Source organism: Cloeon dipterum, chromosome 1, assembly GCF_949628265.1.
Source record: "Cloeon dipterum chromosome 1, ieCloDipt1.1, whole genome shotgun sequence".
NCBI lineage: Eukaryota > Metazoa > Arthropoda > Insecta > Ephemeroptera > Baetidae > Cloeon > Cloeon dipterum.
This window is the reverse complement of record NC_088786.1, coordinates 16,817,325-16,835,388: the sequence shown is the minus strand read 5'-3', so window position 1 is coordinate 16,835,388 and position 18,064 is coordinate 16,817,325. Positions and strand designations below refer to the sequence as shown.

Below are 18,064 nucleotides of genomic sequence, written 5' to 3'. Positions count from 1 at the left end.
CAAAAATTTGCGCAACTCGGTAAGTAAAAAATGGCCCAGTGAGTGCCTTAGAATTAGCTTAATAGGCAATGGATTCGGTCAAGTGTGTTGAGACCACGCCCGTCAAAGCAGGCAAGTGGCAAGGTGACTTGTCCTTTTCATAGCCTACGCCGAGGTGGCGCAACCGCTAAATGCAGACACGATACTGCTCTGATTGATGCGGTTCGCCAGTGTGTCCGACGGTTGGTGGCCCCCAGGGTCTATTTGAGCCACACGAAATGAACTACCTATTAAAATGAAATTTACGCGTGCTTCATTAACGATGGAAGAGTTAAGTCCCCAATATTTTTTTGGTTCCTCAACTTTAAAAGGCGAAAAAAATTAATGTCGTTAATTGACAACTTAAATGTTTACATAGTACATAGGATTTTAGATGGAAAGTTTAATTGAATATAACTAACTCACAATTTATTGAAGCTGGTGCAGTGCCAATAGCAGACATTTTTTGTGCGCATGAGGGAAGAACAAATTTTATAAATCAAATTTTTCCTTGTCTTATAATCTGTTTTTGATTTAAAATGCATACATAATTTGTTGTTATTAAATTCAAAAGTTTACGCGCAGCAATAGGTATAAGCATAAGCTGACGAAGTTTAAAGTGCAATAATTATGTACGATGAAGAAGTGTATTTAGTGTGTTAGTTAAATCAATATTTTTATTCGGATCATCGTTACACTAGTGAATTCTTGTAATGTAAATATATTGTTTTTTCATCTTTTAAAATATCACTTACATCAATGCTAGATTTTTTAATGGTGTTTATACTATAGGAATCCCTTTTAACTGCTAGTGTTCCTATATTGATTTTCATTATTTGTGGCATCAAAAATGTTTGTATCTGATGAAAAATAAACATGTATCCAGTTTTTCAACCAATAATGTGAATTGATTTTATTTTGAAACAATTAAACCAGAAAATGAACTTAGAATAATCTAAGAACATTCTTAAATGATTCTAAAAGATTAATTTTAGATTAAGATTTGTAACGCAAAATATTAATCCTGGATGAATCTGTAGATTAATTTAAGAGAATATCCTTAGAATGTTCTAGGAACAATCATTAGAGTTGTTTGAAACAAACCCCGGCAGAATAATCCTGGAACATTCTAAGGATTTTGTCTTAAATTAATCTACAGATTCATCCAGGATTAAGAAAACGCGTTACATAAATTCAAATAATATTATTTTTTTAGATTAATCCTGGGCGAAGTCGATATAATCCTAGAATATCCTCAGACGATATTTTTTATGCGGGATATAGTTTACATTGTTCATGATAAAATCGGGTAAATAACGTTCAAAAAATTTATATTGCTGGCTCTCAGTAACAATATTCTTTAATGTTTGGATTAATGAAAATAATTTTATTGATATTTATATATGATAAAGAGTTAAATTACTACAGGTTTAATCAGTACACACGACACATCATAACAAGTAGTTCTTTAAGTTTATTAATTGTCTGTAAAATTTAGAAACAGTTAATCACTATCATAATGTTATATGTGCAATAATGAAATCAGGACCGAGGAACAGTTATTTTTCAGATTTTGCCGTATTTCTCGTAAAATTAAACAGCTTATTGTTAGTGATTTTTAACTTGATTTCGATCCTTTTCGTCGTGAACAATCCAATAAAGTGCAAATTATGAGGTGTGCGAATAAATCGTGATTTACAATAAAGGATATTAATCACCTCTTGATCAGCATGCTCACTTTTGAGCTGATTTTCTCAAAAAATTTTAAACGGCACCTAGATTATAAGCAAAAATCGATTTATCACAAATTTTTTTATAAATCTTTACTTTTAAGCATAGTGCACGTTGAGCTTCATGTCGATTTTGGTCCTGCAGACCGGGCAATTGGACAGCTGGTCGGCGCATCTATGGCAGCAAGCGACGTGTCCGCACGGCACGAACACCATGGATCGCTTTTGGTCCAAACAAATGCAGCAGTCGAGTTGTGTCCCGTCATTATCCTTCTCACTATCAGCGGCCAGCAGGGACTGCAGCATTTGCTTTTGGTCCTCACTCATTCCAGTCAGGCTCTCTGGAACATTTATTTAGAGGGAATATTATATTATTGAAAAAAGGAATCAGGCCGTTTTTACCCATGACAGAGGTGAGAGGGTCCGAGTCTGGAGGGGCACTTGGCGTGAAGGTTGCATTTCCCCCCTGATGGATACAGGGCAAATTGAAATTAATTAGACTTCAATAAGCAGTTAATTAGAATAAAAATCTAAAAAATGAGCAATAATCAAATCAGGACTGATTGTGAGTGATATTCAAATTTTTGAATTTGCCGAATTTCTAGAAAAATTAAACGGCTTTTGTCAATGAGTTTTTCAATTGATTTCAATCATCACGATCTATCCGGTTGTGCCAAATATAAGCTAAAATTTCCCTACTCCTGCAATAAATCGAAATTTAACAACAATGAGACAGTGCTCGGTGCTTGATTAGCGTGGAAACTTTGGAGCCGATTTTCTCAGATATTTAAACGGCTACCTGGAAAAAATTTAGCTCTTTCCTAATTTTCAGAGAATATTTTAGGTTAATGGAGTACAGGTAAAAAATTAATTTTTAGATTTTTGCAGTACATCTATATCAATTGAAAGAGAAGTCTGCTCAACAAAATTAAAATTTCTATTGTCTGCTAATTAATTTATTCACTTACTTTGGCAATTCGGTATTTTGTAGAAGGAATAAGCGACGTATTTAATTCAAGAATGTCTGAAATAATTGATTGAAAAATTAATTATTTAATTTTTATTATCGCTCAAATTTGGAAAGGAAATTTATCACTATATATATACTTACTGTTTTGTGAGAGAAAGATTTCTCTGAGTTGAAGCAGCATTTTATTCTTGCAGCCATTAATGGGAGTGCCTCCAACGCCAAAAATAATTATTTGTTCGATAACTTGAAAAATATTCATCTGACAGCTATCCCTCAGCAATTCAATCGAAACACAGGGCAACATACTGTCGAGCTGATTTTTGTGCAGTTCTAAACTGAGCAACTTTTATTCCTATTTTATAATATTCACCCCGGCGAGGAAAACGGTGGGGTCGGTAACGCATTTGCACTCGTCTCCCTTGACTTGCAGATCCGTGTATGAATAATCACAAGTCGGCAAGGTCTGAATCTCAAAAACATCAACAATTGGCTCTTCAGGTTCACTTAATCGGACTGTCTCGTGCGCGTCGTGCTCGGAAGTCAGCACTACTCCTTCAAAATTCTGTTGGAATTTAATTATAACCGAGAACGCATGCTGGGAAAAATGATTTTACATCATTTGCGATTCCTTCCCTGACCATGGCAAACTCCTCTGAACTCATCAGCCCTACAAACAAAATTTAAAATTTGGACAGTAACACACATTTTTTCAATGAAAACTAAAATCTGAAAATAACCTGGTTTGCCTTTTCCCTCGAGCAATTTATCCCTAAGAAAGAGCAGCAGAAGATTCTTGCAACCACTTCCAATGAAGTCTCTTTCATAGCTATAAGCCTGTTCCATTAGTTGATAAACATTCATGTCGCAAAATCTGCGAAGCTTATGAATTGCACTTCTTGGCAGCATTAAGTCCAGCTGAATCAGAAAATTGTTTAAATTTAATTCGAAGTTTTAATTATTTAAATTTATTTCAAATTGTAGAAATTTAGCAGAATTGCTCCTATTGTATTTTAGTTAGTTAGAACGTATTCCTTAAATTAAAATGAGGTTCAACTGACGCCGAAAATGAGGTCATTGGGATCAGTTGGGCACCGGCAGTCGTTTGCTAGGGGTGCGTATAAACACCGGCAAGTTTGCAAAGTACGAGTGGTTGGCGCAGCGGTTTCTTCATCGTCATTTATGAGGACTGAAAAGTAGCAATAATGTTTTCAGAATGGGCTTATCCTGTAATGTACACTAAAATATTGATAGTTAAAAAAATGGACGGACAGAAAAGCTTCCAAAACCCTTTGCGCGGAATACCCCTCAGATTTTTTTTTTTAGTAAGAATCAATCGTGATAGAAAATTGAAATAATTTACCATTTTCCATGAGAAAGGTTTCCCTGAGTTGAATAAGCATGCGGTTTTTGCAGCCACTATTATCAATCGACTCAGCGCCCATTCTGGTTATTTCATCATTTAATTCGTGCACACTCAGTTTGCTGTATTTTCTCAGCAAATCGATGAAATATTTGGGCAGCATTATCCTGTCCAGCTGAAATCGAAACTGACATCTCCAAAAACAGTTTACAACGAGTTATTTTTCAATTTTTTATATAGCGCCAATAATTGCAGATTTTTGTAGATGTCTAGAATTCATGTTACCCCAGCAACTAGTTTGTTGACATCCGTGGGGCAGCGGCATTTGTCTTCATTCGGCACTGCCCGATTCAAAGGAGAGTACAACGAATGGCACGTCACCATCCTAGAAAATCTTGGATCCGCAGAACCTTCGGATGGGGCATCATGGGATTTTGAATTGAAGATTTTTTTCTTAACCCAAGTTAGCATCTTGTTCTGAAATAAAAAATATATTTATAATTATTATATTATTAACAATTAAGAAATGTTTATTACACGTGTTTTATTTCAGAAAATATATATATAATGCTGTGCTAAATTAAACTTTATACCAAAAAGGAAATATAATTATTTTGAGTTATTGAAAACGGTATACATTTTAAAATCGAATATTTTACCTTACTTTAATGTTCCTTCAGTGAAGTTTTTCTAAGATTGAAGCCCAAGCGCTCATTTTAAATATATCTTTTGTGAAAGACTAAAAAATAGAGAAGAATTTCAAACAATCGGTCCTAGTTCTTATCTTGAACGGATGCGATAGCTTGGCTTTAAACTCATTTCAAAAATTCGAAAGTCTCCCACATACGTAATTGCGTCACATGAAGATTCAGGATCTGCACTTCACAAGTAATGATGCCACTATATGTGATCTCTGCCTCTGCGTTCAATTTGGAAGAAATTTTATGTGGAAAATGATAATATTTCCATGAGAGATTACAACTTGTCGTGTAAACAGATAACGCAGTCGCCGCGTCAGTGATAATAATATCACTTGATATGGAAGCCTCTGCTCGTACTGAAACATTTTGACACACATTTTCAATAATTGATTTGTCATTTTGTAGCGTTTTGTAATTCTAGCGGACTACAAAAATTGAAGTAATACTGATCATTAACACAAGTGAGACGAGAGGATTTTTAATTGTTGGAATATCACATGACAGTAAATCATCTACTAAATTATAACGTGAGTCTCTAAATTCTCTACACTATATTAACAGACAGATTTATAAAAAAAACTTGCAATTTATAAGAGGAGCACACCTTTGATTCCGAAACTTGTGTTGATTTTTTCGCTCCCATTCGAAAGTGTTTGATAAAAGATGAAAATTCGCAAAATAAATAGTTGACGCTAGATGCGCGCCTCCGTGACTTAAAACTCCAAATATAATACTAAATTTCAAACTGCTATAATTTTCCTGGAAAAGTGTGGTTGGATTTTAGTACTTAAAATGCTTTAATTTCCTGAATCTGCTCAGCTTGACAAATCAAATGACGTGCGATTTTTATACATGTAGTGCGGTTGACTACATAATACATATTAATATTATTTTTCCAAGTTTTCAAACAGAAAAATGTTCTGGGAAAATTGCGTGCAGAAATGGAACGGCTTGAGAAGTGTAAGAAATTTTATTTTTCTCAAGAGTTTTCCTAAAATCGATTTTTTTTTTGCACGTACAGCTCTCCTTTTGTAAGCAGAAACATATTGATTCCCTTGAAAGTATAAATATAAAAATGTATGCAGGGTCTTATAAATGAAATGTTAATATTTTCTTGCTTTTGGCGCATAGTCACACACCTACTAATCTTTGCGGTGTTCAATGTTCAAGTAAAATAGACTGAATTTTTGAGTACATAGTTGAGTAAACATCGAGAACAACTTTTTATTAAAATGTATACAGTCTGATAATGATTAAAGAGACACTATGAGAAATAGTCAGACGTCGAGACAGGCAGCGTCCAACTGTTGCGGTGGAGAAAGACAGCGACGTTTGAGCACATCAAGGGATGTTCTTGGTGGAGCTTGGGGGTATTGTTAGCACACATCTGTAAACAATGCAGCGCATGTTTCGCAACCACATTCAACCCACTTTGAATATGCATGTACACAAGGCAAAAGGCTTTTCCCGAGTGCCACAAGACTGCAATCTTGTCTCACTGTGGACTTAGTTACACTTAGCAATAAGCGTTAATTTAATTTGCAGCTTCTAAAATCCACATTATTTTATGCTCGTAATTAAAAGTTTATAAGCATTAATTGTGAATGAATAGACACAAACAAATTCGTTTTGTTAGCAAAGTCTTAAAAATAGAGGATATTTTAAAGTGGATATGTACATACTGCAAATTCTGAAAATAATTTAAACCAATAAAGGTTTTCTGAATATGAGTAAAATTTGTGCCAGTTTGCCGTTTAAATTTATAGGAAAATCGACTCTAAATTTCAAATGTTAAGTTGATGGCGAGCAGCGTTTCCTAGTAGAAAATCAGGATTTATTTCAAGAAATTTTGCTAATTCTGAATTTTAGCTGTTACTCATTGTCAGTCCTAATTATTTGTAATTATTTTTATTCTAACTGTCCAACTGGTCCAATTAAATAAAAGACAAGAGATAGAAGTATTTGCTTTGTAGGCTCATTTTTATTACATAATTCGGTTGTACAACAAAGTATTACAATATATGCACATACATCATTATAAATAATAGAGAGTGTAAATGCCTGATATTGATAAAAATGAGAGAGTATTAAGCAGTACAAAAATCACATGAGTACAAATATCAAGTGGTACACCATCTCGGGGACGTCAACTTTCAAAAAATGGAATGCTTTGCCTCAGAGATCAAAAATAATTGCTTCGTTTGCATCGAAAAAGAGGCACACACGAGAGAGCGTTTGTCGAAAAATCAAAGGCAAATTGGTTATTTATAGATTAGGCACTGCACTTTTGTTGTTTGTCCAAAACTCCCGAGATTTGTTTGGTTTTGGTATGTTCAATAAATAAGTGAATGAATGGATAAGGAGAGATGGCACAGGATAGATTGATACTTTTCTAACACGATGAAATGGCAGTTTTTGATCATTCTCACCTGATTCAACCGATCAATATAATAGTTTCTCTCTAGTTTTACACCTTTTCGCTCCGCATTTATATAAATACACAACAGCTGTACACTTATAGGTTTTCACGGGGGTTAAGAGTCTTTTTTGTGACAAAATGTGATGCTTTGGTGTTTTTCCTCATTGAGCAGAAGATTCGGTTATTTTTTTACACTGATGTTTCCTCGTTTAGGTCTGCTACATCATCAATTTCATTCATATTCCTGCAAATTAATTCGCGAGTTAGAAAACTGACTATAAAAATAAGGACTAAGGCTGTAAATTATAAACCAATGATATTATAAACATTGGTTAAAACTGTATTTTTTGCAAGGAAAAAGAGTCAGAGCCATAGTAAAAACAAAAGAATAAGATCATAAGCAAGAAGTAATGAAAACTCACCTCCCTGCAGATCCAGTCAAAGAAGCAGATTGAGAAAAGGAAAATGAATGTTAGAAATAGAGCAACCGGACCACCAATTAGATTATGAAACAGTGGAAAAATTTGACTCACTCAGACTCAGAGATGTTGCCAGACGTGATTGGCGCCAGGATGGCCGGCATGTTGGCCAGAGGGTTCCTCGTGATCCTGGGCAGAGGACTTGGGTTCGGGCTGTAGTACTCGGCGTGTGACGGCGGCCGATTCACATCGTTCAGAGGACTTGGGCCCAGCGGCCGGTTACTTTTGTTGGCCATCATGTTCAGGTACTCTCGGGGGTGGCGGCCATTGTTGCCTATCAAATGAATTTAAAATAATTAGCTTAGTGCAAAAAATGTATATAATGAATTTTTGATGGAATAAAATTTAACACAACAGATTGATAGTAACAGTTGATTGCAATTGGTCTATAGAGAAAAACGTTGAATAAAGTGAATTTTCAATTTAATAAGTAAACATCAGCGATTTATCAATTTAAATTATCTTTTTTCATCTTATATGTGTAAAATAAATACAAAATCCACAAATAACAGCAAAATGATAAGGTTCCATGAGAAATATGGGATTCATTTTTTAATTATTAAAAAAACTTCATTGAAAAGTCAGGTCATGCCCAAAAAATTATTGAACAGTCTTTTTATCCGTTTTCCACACTCAAATCAGAGTAGACAAATTTCTTTCACACGAAGAGATAAATTTCACGTTTATAAATTAATTTCCTTTTCCCTCTCTTTCCATGAAAATGAAATGCAGAGAAAAATGTACCAACTGACCTGGATAAAACATATATTTCTCCTCAAAACCAAGTTTCTTTTCCGAGTACGTTTGAGATCCGAGGTCATTGAGATTCTCTTGCGAGTTGACCATCTTCTCCAAGTCTGGAGGGTCCGGCGGTGAGTCCATCTCTGGCACAATGTCCAGTCCGCGGTGGGCCAGTCCCCCTCTCTCGTCCAAGCAGTCTTCATTGTCTGACACGGTCGGCGTCGAGCCCTGGCCCCCTGACCATCGGTCCCGAGCTGCGTAATTTGGCGCTGTGAGAAATGCAGGCGTTGAAATCACCAGAAAACTTACTGTTTGAGGTTATGTAGGCGTCAGGCAGTTGACTGGACCACCTGGGCGCGTACATTGGCTTCAGGTCGGGAAACAGGGGGCTCGTGTTTGAGGTGATGTTGAAGCCCACAGATGTCATCGACGTCAGGTTGATGGTCTGCTGGTGCATCGTAGTCACTGGTGGATCGGTGATGTTTGGCACATAGTGGGACACGTTTGATACCGCCAGAACTTCACTTTGCGAGTCTAAAAGAGATAGGATAAGTATTTTTCTTTTAAGAGAAAATTAAAGAAATTAGTTGTAAATATCCTCATAACAAAGTTGTGGGAAAAATAAGAGCAATAATTTATTTATTTAATTTAGTAGCTGCACAGTTATTTCTTTGGTGGTAAACAGCTCTAATTGTAAGTTTGTGTTCTGTTTAACCAAAAATGTCGCAATATTAATTTACTTCATATTATGTAAAAGTAATGGATTTTTGTGAACAATTTACGGAAATTATTAAAAATTTAAAGGCTGCATAATTGTCTCACCATTTGCTCTGCTCCTCTCTGCTTCATCCTCGTCACTGCTATGACTAGATGCCAAGTCAAGGCTTGGCCCAGTGGCTGAATTCTCAGAGCTTTCAGAGTTTCTCCTTCTGCGAGCCATCCTCCTGTCTTCGTCCTCCTCTCGCAGAGTGACGTCTGGATCAAATTCTCGCATGTATGAAGGGACGTCGCTTGTAGAGTTATAATTACTGGTCGACGTCGACGTGTTCCTCAGTTGTGTGTCACTGCGACTGTAAATATGTCAATTTCAAATCCGATTTATTTATAAACTCAAGACTTTTACCTGTAAGGGCTGCTGCTGGTCTTGCACGTTGACCTCGATGTAGTGCTTGAGGTGGAAATGCCCAAGTTTCTCCTCACTGAATTATTGCCATAGGCTCTCGAGGAGGAGTTGTGATAAGCAAGAGCAGATCTCTGAAATAGTTATAAAATATTTTTTTGTAGCAGGCGGTTCATTAAATTTTATTATTTTAAATATAGCAATAAACTATTTTTTAAAAAATGGCGTTGAATAAATTCTTTTTTACTCACCCTGGCAACATTGATGGTAGAATTTCCACCAAGAGAAGACTGGACTGTGATGTCAGCCATGTCGGTCATGTCGATAGGAGCCTTTTTGCCCATGCACCTGAGTGCAAGGCAGTAGAGAGAGCGGCGCACCTTCTCATTGATAACGCAGTAGCCGAGCAAGGCGAAAGTGGCCTGCAAGATGATGGCTGCGCACAAAAGGTAGACAAAAACTGGCTCTTGATCGCTTGCGGCCAGAACAGCCAACACGCAGGTCAGGCCAAGCATCGGCAGACTGACCACAGCGAGCCACAAAAGGGTGCGTAAGTTGCCAAAGTCGAGGATGTGGTCCTTGACAGTGAATGCGGCTTTGATAGCGAATAGCAACACAATTAGGTTGATCGCCACAATCAGAACCACTGGGCCAATTAAACTCCAGACTACTGCTTCATAAATACTCAGCCAGCAGCTAAGAGAAATCACAAATTAAAAAATGAAACATATTTAAAATTTGATGAAACTCACAAGTAGTAGTTTCCAAACTCGTTTGCTCTGACGCCTACAGACAGGCTGACTATGACGGCAGGAAGACCATAGCCCAGCGTGTAATAAAACCTCATGGGACCATGGTTGATGTCTCTCATTTCAGTCAACATTCGGTACAAGTGCAGGGCGTCGATCAGGCTCCACATGAAGGCGCTCAGCCAAGTGTAATTCAGTAGGATGGCAGACATTTTGCACGGGAACTGGAATAGTAAAATAATAATTAATTTGCTGCATTAATAATTTAAACTAATTTATTTTTACCTCATTGTGGATCATAAAACTTCGGCCTTTGAGAGCTACCAGGAAAACAAGTTGAGCCAGGAAAACGCAAATAACCAAGTTTAGATGGATAGAGTTGGAGTTGGTCTGAGCCCCGCCGCGCAAAATGGACAATCCAACAAGCACGCACAGGAGGGTAGGCAGAGCCAAGCAAAAAGCCAGCCAGGTAACCAGGTCTTCAATTAGGCTTGGTTCAGGAACGTACTGCAATTTTAGAATGTGGTTAAAACAATAAGCAAAAATGGCAAAGTTTGAAATAATTTACCTTAATGTCAACTACATCAGTTAAAACTGAGAAGGTTGAGAGGTGGTTGCAGGTACAGTTGATAAGAAAAGGCTGAGTTGGTGTTTCAATCCACTTCTCTGGAATGCTAGTGTGACAGCCGACTCTTGACCAAGCGCTTTGGCTGAAACAATATTAAATAAAATACAATCATTAAAATTTCAACTTGAACTCAGTTTTATTTCTCCCTAACAAGTCGTTATAAATTAAAATTAGTACAATTAAAATATCACTTAAAAAACGAGGATCTGGATATTTATGCAAATTTTTACTAGCTATATATTAGTATTTAAAATATCTACAAGAAATACTCCAAAACGCATATATGTCGTATTCAGTTTAATTTTTGAAAGAGTAAGAAAAGTAAGCAAATGTAAGTGTAGTAATATTTACCCGCTGTGCTTCTGCCAACTGACACATTGGGGGTTGAGCCGAGGCGTTAGAGGTTTCGCCTGCAGCCAGAATCTAAACCGCACAGGTGAGCTAAGGTGTCCTTTCAACTTGTTGCCACCTGGAGCGAGTGCAGCTACAGTGATAACTGGTGCCCCAACCTTTAGCTCAACACCCCATCGCTGTGAAACTGACGGATCAAAGCGATTCGGGAACCGGTCACCAACATTTTTGAACTGAGCATAACTAAGCACCGCGCGCTGGTTGGTTGAAGATTCTTTCGATATGAGTTCGCCTTCAGAGAGGGGTTCAATGCCGAGAAGCTTTAATGGCACCATGATTTTGGAATGCGGATCGAATTTGTCTTTGTTCTGCAGATAGTTGTTGTATTTGGGAAAGACAACGATGGGGCCAGAGCTAGTGTGCGTGTCGATTTCTTGAGGTGGTTCGGGTACATCAGGGACATCATCTTCGTCAGACACCATCTCATCCAATTCAATCAGGTCAGCCGTGTCTTCCAGAGGTGGGGCCAAGAACTGAGATGTGTCAGGCAAGTGAACCCTTTCTTTGCTCAACGGCGACGCAGTGATAATGTCGGGAAGATCGTGATTTGGACTCTCGTAGCCGAAAACTGATTCAGACGTGATCACATCGAGCCCAATGACGAGGTTGTCTGAGACAATTTCGAATGGGTTAGTGTACGTGTCCTGTTGATTCGATGTCAAGGTATTCAGGTAATGGTCCCAGGACTCGGCCAGTTCTGCAGCAGTATCTGAGGTGAGCTGCTCGATGCGCAGCCAATGGTTGCCGTATTTGGGCTTCAAAATAATGCTGGTGGTATCGACAATATTTCTGATATAGTCCTTGTCTTGACTGTGCGTCAAGTTGAGGCCTCTCTCAGTGGTTTCATATTTTATAAGGTGTTGCAATAACTGAGCAGCGATGAGTACGTCAGCACCATAAAGACTCGGAGTTTGGTTTGTTGCTTTGTGCAGGTCATAAGCTAATCTAACAGCCAAATAAGTGTTGATTTGCAGATTTTCCATTTCTAGCTGATTGAGATCTTGACGGAGGCGCAAAAATGCCTCGGAGGTGCAGTTGAACAGGTCGGGATCTGACCAGCCGACGTCATCGCTACAAGACCTCGAGGCCTTACCGTGAGACCCATGAGGGCAGTGTTCAACAGCACTTTTTCCAAATAAGGTTCTTTCCCACCAGATGCCCGATGCATAGCTTTTTGGACAGCCGTCGTAAATTACCTCGCAACCACGTAAGGTAACTTCAGCGAACGGATTTGGACAAGAGTCGCATCGCTGACCGATGACTCCGTTGCGGCACTTGCATTGACCAGTCTCCATGTCACACTCGCGTCCAAACGAACCAGTTGCATAGCAGCCACAGTCGAAGCACTCGTCAGATCCACTTGGCTGATAGTGGTTTTCTTTGCAATAGCATTGTCCAGTGGTCTTGTTACAGTCAGCATTGTAGCCTTTTTCAGTGTTACACTGACAGGGCCCGCAAACAGGATATCCCCACCAACTAGCTGGGCAAGGCTGATCGATTTTGACCTCGCAATATTCTCCGGAAAACTCCTCCGAGTTGCAGTCACACCTGTAGCCTTTATCCGCCATGAAGTCCTCCCTGCACAAGGCTCCGTTGTCGCAGGGGTTGATTTCGCACACAGGAGTACACGCAGAGCCAACGTAGCCAATGTCGCAATCGCAGTGGTATTCATGCCATTTGGAGACGCATTTGCTGTTGATGGGACACTGGTTCGGCTCGCAGGGGTCGTGGCTGCCACCACAACCTTCAACAACATTCTCCATGGACGTTGGTCGTTCCAAACCAGCGGTTCCCGTGCCGATGCGCACGTCTTGGATGCATCCCTCGTAAGACGGTCGCAGGGCGAGCGGGCTTTCAGGGCCACCGATCACGATTTTCCCCACGTACATGCCTTGGGTTTTCGCCGTGACAGGCATAGTCACTTCGTATTGGCCGTAGTCAAGGCTGAGCCAAATTTCACCCATCATCCACTTTGCCTCGACGTGATGCCACTTACCATCGTTGACTTCTTTGCCAGTCAAGACAACAGTCTCGGAGTTGTAGCTGTACTCCACCAAGCCATTGCTTATGGAAATCATTGCCGTGCTGTTTTGTCCCACCTGTATAGACAACAATGATGCTTCATCTTGAAGTGTTCTTAGTGACAAGCTGTTGACCCATGGCAACTGAATCGGGCGCAGAAGAGGGTTGAAAGACAACAAGCCATCGCCTTTAAAGCTCCAAGGAAGTTTAATCGATTCGCTACAGTCCTTTCCACTCCACTTTTCAGGGCACTCGCAGTTAAATGAGCCCCAACCCTCCTTGCACTTGCCCCCATTTTTGCACGGGTTAGAGTTGCAATATGATTTTTTCTCTGGGCAGCCGACTTTGGTGTTGTAGTCAGCAACGTAACTGTTCATGTCGATGAACTTGTGGTCGATCTGGATATCAGAAATGCAACCAATGTAATCTCGGTTTTTTACTCTGAAACGAGTTGGAAGGGTTGGTAAGCCTCCGATCTGAAGTGGACCAGTAAGGTCGAGGAAGCGGTGGCAGGGTTCTGTGAATACGGAGCATTTTGATTCAAGCACATGATTTGTGACGTTTGCGCAAGCCCACTGCTCTCCTAGTTTCGAGCCATATTTCAGGGCAAGAGATGTGTCACACTCATCAACGCTGAGAAGGGCTGTTTTATTGAAATATCGAACCTCCACAGTATGCCAATTGCCATCAGCAACGTACTTTCTTGTCGAGACGGTGGACACATTCAGACCTAGTGAGAATGAGAAATGAAGTGCACCGTCGATTAGCTCCAATGCGATGAAATCATGTTGTTCGTTGTATCTTCCGTTGTAGAGGAGCAATCCATTTTCTCCCAAGGTGGCAAATTTCAATTTCATATTTAAACGATGTCTTTGTCGCAAGGCTGGGAAAGTCAAATAGCTTTCTTTGTTGAAGCTTCTCGTTTTCAACTCACATAGACGGTTGAACTCAATTCCAGGAGTGCAGTGCTCACAAAGGAAACCACCCTTTATCAGGGGAGCGCAAGTGGAGCCTGAGCGGCAAATTCCAATCTGGCAGGTGTCAAAATTCATGTCAATTTCGCAGTTCCTTCCTGTGAAACCTGATTTGCAGACACAAGTGTAGCCACCTTCCTTTCGCATGCATGTGCCACCATTTACGCAAGGGTTTGAGTAGCAGAGATTGACTTCCGTGTCGCACAAGTAATGCTCGCGACTGCCCGTGAATCCCACGGGACACTGGCAGGAAAACGTGGTGACGGGATATATAGGGCGAAAAAGCACTGTGTTGCTGTGGAGAAAACCTGATGCGTTCCCAAACTTCAAGACAGTCAGACATTGTTCATAATTGAGGCACGGCTCTCGCACACAAAGATTGTCATCAAAGGGTAAAACCTGAACAGTGGCCAACCGTGCCAGATTAGCTCTGTACAGATACACTCGCTCTTGAAGATGTTGCGGCGAGTAGTACGCTTCAAAGTTGCTATCTGGTCGACGAGCCGAGAAACTGACGTTAAGAATTTTTGAGGTCACGTCTGAATCGTCTTGGATGCTGATGATGAACACGTTTTCCTTAGGACAAGGAATGATTGCCGCCAATCCTTCTACAAAATAATTCAGTAACGGTGAAAGGAAGGTCTGCTCTGTCATGTTGCTCAGTCGCACAGTGATAGAATTCAGAAGCATTTCCTCAGTTACAAGTCTGACTGTTAGTTGCATGTTTGCTTTGACTTCATTGACACCATCGGATACGGAAATGTCCATTGATGCAATTTTCGGGACATTCGTGTTGAGCTGTGGGGACAAGGCCAATTCTCCAGTGGACTCGTTCAGCTGCACGAGATTTGCATTGTTGCCGCTAAGAATGCGGTAAGAAAGTTTGTCGGTAACGTCAGCATCAAATGCTGGAACTTTTCCAAAATGCCCAGTCGGAAAACAGTTTTTATAATTGTTGAAAATGACCTGGAAGTCTTTCATTTGCGGCGCATTGTCATTGATGTCAGTGACGTGCACCTCGACATGCACGTCGTTTCTTAGTGGGGGAGATGAAGCTCTAATGACAAGATCGTATCGTTTGTGAGAAGATTCGTAATCGAGTTCAGTCAACGTGACCAACTCAGCAACCCCACTGCCAGGCCTCGTCACCAAAGTAAATGCTGCTGCATCGTCTCCGCCAACTACGTTGTAGTGAATATCTGCGTTTGCGCCTTCATCTGCATCTTTGGCCCTGATTTCACCAACGGTTGATCCAACAGGAGAGTTTTCAGCAATGTGCAAAACCAATCTGTCAGATTCAAATACAGGTGGCGAATCATTGACGTCCTCAACTTTGACTGAGACCTGCACCGTGCTTGTCATTGGTGGAGAGCCTTTGTCGATTGCCAGTGCTACCAAGTCGTAATGAGCAACGCTTTCTCTGTCCAACATTTCGGCCGTCCTGATGACTCCTGACGTAGAATCCACACTAAAGGAACCACCTCCGTTGCCACCAGGCTGAAAAGCGTAGGAAATCCGGCCGTTTATTCCTTGGTCAGCGTCTGTTGCCAATATTTGAATTACGCTCGTCCCCACCAATGCATCCTCTGGCACTGAGCCCTTGTAGAGAGGTTGACTGAATTCTGGTGCGTTGTCGTTGACGTCATGGACAACGATTTCCACGTCAGTAATGTCGAAAAGTGACGGGTTTCCACCATCCTTCGCAGTCACAGTCAGCAAATAAGAGCCAGTCTTTTCCCTATCAAGTAATTTTGTGGTCGTAATAGCACCGGTTTGAGGATTGATAGCAAAAGCCATCTCATCGTGGCCGCCGATTTCCCCTGCGGGAATTTCTGATCCATGAGCTCCACCCAAAGAGTACGTTATCTGCGCGTTTTGACCTACGTCTCCGTCTGTCGCTGCGACCACTAGCACGGTTGTTCCAACCGGCGCATCTTCAAACGCGTTGGCCGAGTACGGTGCATTTTCGAAAACTGGTGCAAAATTGTTTGCATCAGTGACATTAATGTAGACAGTGGCCTCATCATGCCGGCCGCCTGAGTCAGAAGCAGTGACTGTTAAGATGAATTTCTTTTCCAGCTTGAAGTCGAGAGGCTGGGCCACGGTAAGTATTCCTCTTCCACTTTGCGCTGTTATACCGAAACGGCCGCGGACATTTCCAGCCGATATAGCATAGTGCAGTCGAGGGTTTTCATCACGGTCCATCGCTGTCAATGTGGCAACCGGCATTCCAGGTGGAGCGTCCTCGGCGACGGAGATTTCATAAATGCGCGGATCGAAAACAGGATCGTTGTCGTTTACGTCCTGCACGCTTATTATTACACTGGCAGTTGCACTCTTCTGCGGCCATCCGTTGTCAGTGGCGATAACTTGAAATTGGTACCGGGATTGCTCCTCTCTGTCTAGAATCCTAGTAGTGAACACCCAGCCTGTGTCAGCCTGAACTGAGAGCGGCATATCTTTGGTCAGTCCTCCAGCTTGCTCCCTCTCTCCAAGGGTGTAAACGATAGCCGAGTTGTTGCCCTCGTCACCGTCATACGCCTGCACCCTGACAACACTGGTACCCACAGCAATGGACTCGAACACAGTTTCTTGAAAGAGAGAAGTGTAAAACCGTGGAGCATTGTCATTCACATCCTGGACGTTGACCAGCATCTGCGTGGTGTTGGTTTTCGAAGGGCGGCCACCATCTTGCACTCTGATCACCAATCGGTACTGCCGGGTCGATTCGTAGTCAAGAGGTTTCACCAAAGCGACTTCTCCTGTCAAGCTGTCCATAGAAAACTGGCCGTGAGTATTGCCACCGATGATCGAGTATCTTAGCACAGCATTGGCTCCTTGGTCCGCGTCCTCTGCTTTGACTGATCCGATAACTGGATTCTGACTCCAATTGATATTCTCGGGGACCAACACAGAGTAGGTTTTCTCAGTAAATTGCGGATAGTTGTCGTTGTCGTCAAGCACTTTGACAAATAGAGTGGCAGATGAGGATTTCCGTTCATTAACAGGGGCCGTGTCTGTGGCCACAACCAAGAGTTGGTAAGTCTCAATCGTTTCCCTGTCCAGAGCAGTTCTTGTGGACACGACACCAGAGCGACGGTCTATTTTGAACGCCATGTCGTCTTCTTCAGTCGAGTTAGCTTTTAAACTGTACTCGATCTCAGCATTTCTGCCACTGTCTTGGTCTGTGGCACGCAGCGTAATTACAGTCGAGCCAACAGAAACACTCTCGCGCACTGTAGCCTCATATTGGGAAGACTCGAACGCCGGCGCGTGGTCGTTGACATCGATTACGTTGATCTTCAGAGTGGTGGTGCCTGTAAGTCGAGGGAAAGAGTCGTCAATGCAAGTGACTCTGAAGTAATGGACGTCGACGCTTTCTCGGTCCAGTTTTGCTTTCGTTGTCACCACACCACTGGCCGCATCAATGCCGAACAGGCCCTGCGATCTTGAGTCTAAAATGGACACCATTGAATAGGTGATTGCGGTGCCTTTAGGGTCGTGGGCGGTCAGCAGAGCAACCTAAAACAGTTAATTTAAACGTGGTTATTACAGGGTTAGACGAATATTATTTAAATTGTTCATGATTAAATATGTATCACATTAAAGAAGATAAATTACAATTGATATTTTAAAAGCAGCAAGAACACACGCAAAATGACAAGCAGAAATGCGCAAAACAAAATATTGAGTCAACGTTGTCATAAAAATCCCTTAAAAATACTGTCGTTTTTTATTTTCG

The 18,064-nt window shown here is 40.8% G+C and overlaps 2 protein-coding genes across 3 annotated transcripts in view; both read right to left on the bottom strand.

Moving 5' to 3' along the window:
- Positions 1 to 1,348: 1,348 nt before the first annotated feature.
- On the bottom strand, positions 1,349 to 4,555 carry LOC135933987 (uncharacterized). The gene is made up of 10 exons (XM_065475472.1): positions 4,364 to 4,555; positions 4,079 to 4,253; positions 3,777 to 3,904; positions 3,456 to 3,633; positions 3,333 to 3,385; positions 3,089 to 3,280; positions 2,860 to 3,031; positions 2,717 to 2,772; positions 2,151 to 2,214; positions 1,349 to 2,089 (listed from the first exon to the last, which is right to left on the bottom strand). The coding sequence occupies exons 1-10, from the start codon at positions 4,547 to 4,549 to the stop codon at positions 1,848 to 1,850; spliced, it is 1,446 nt and encodes a 481-aa protein (XP_065331544.1). The 5' UTR covers positions 4,550 to 4,555; the 3' UTR covers positions 1,349 to 1,847.
- Positions 4,556 to 6,732: 2,177 nt separating this feature from the next.
- The window catches only part of stan (Protocadherin-like wing polarity protein stan), a 45,510-nt gene continuing 34,178 nt past the window's right edge, over positions 6,733 to 18,064 (bottom strand). The window contains exons 8-18 of one of the 2 annotated variants that reach the window (XM_065476632.1): positions 11,267 to 17,844; positions 10,856 to 10,997; positions 10,573 to 10,794; positions 10,291 to 10,511; positions 9,790 to 10,234; positions 9,542 to 9,672; positions 9,241 to 9,488; positions 8,728 to 8,952; positions 8,430 to 8,687; positions 7,732 to 7,951; positions 6,733 to 7,442 (exon numbers count right to left, since the gene is read on the bottom strand). In XM_065476632.1, coding sequence (XP_065332704.1) covers positions 7,388 to 7,442; positions 7,732 to 7,951; positions 8,430 to 8,687; positions 8,728 to 8,952; positions 9,241 to 9,488; positions 9,542 to 9,672; positions 9,790 to 10,234; positions 10,291 to 10,511; positions 10,573 to 10,794; positions 10,856 to 10,997; positions 11,267 to 17,844 — 8,745 coding nt within the window. In that variant the 3' untranslated portion in view covers positions 6,733 to 7,387. The remainder of the gene's footprint in view (positions 7,443 to 7,731; positions 7,952 to 8,429; positions 8,688 to 8,727; positions 8,953 to 9,240; positions 9,489 to 9,541; positions 9,673 to 9,789; positions 10,235 to 10,290; positions 10,512 to 10,572; positions 10,795 to 10,855; positions 10,998 to 11,266; positions 17,845 to 18,064) is intronic. The other variant, XM_065476633.1, reaches the window with a different exon arrangement.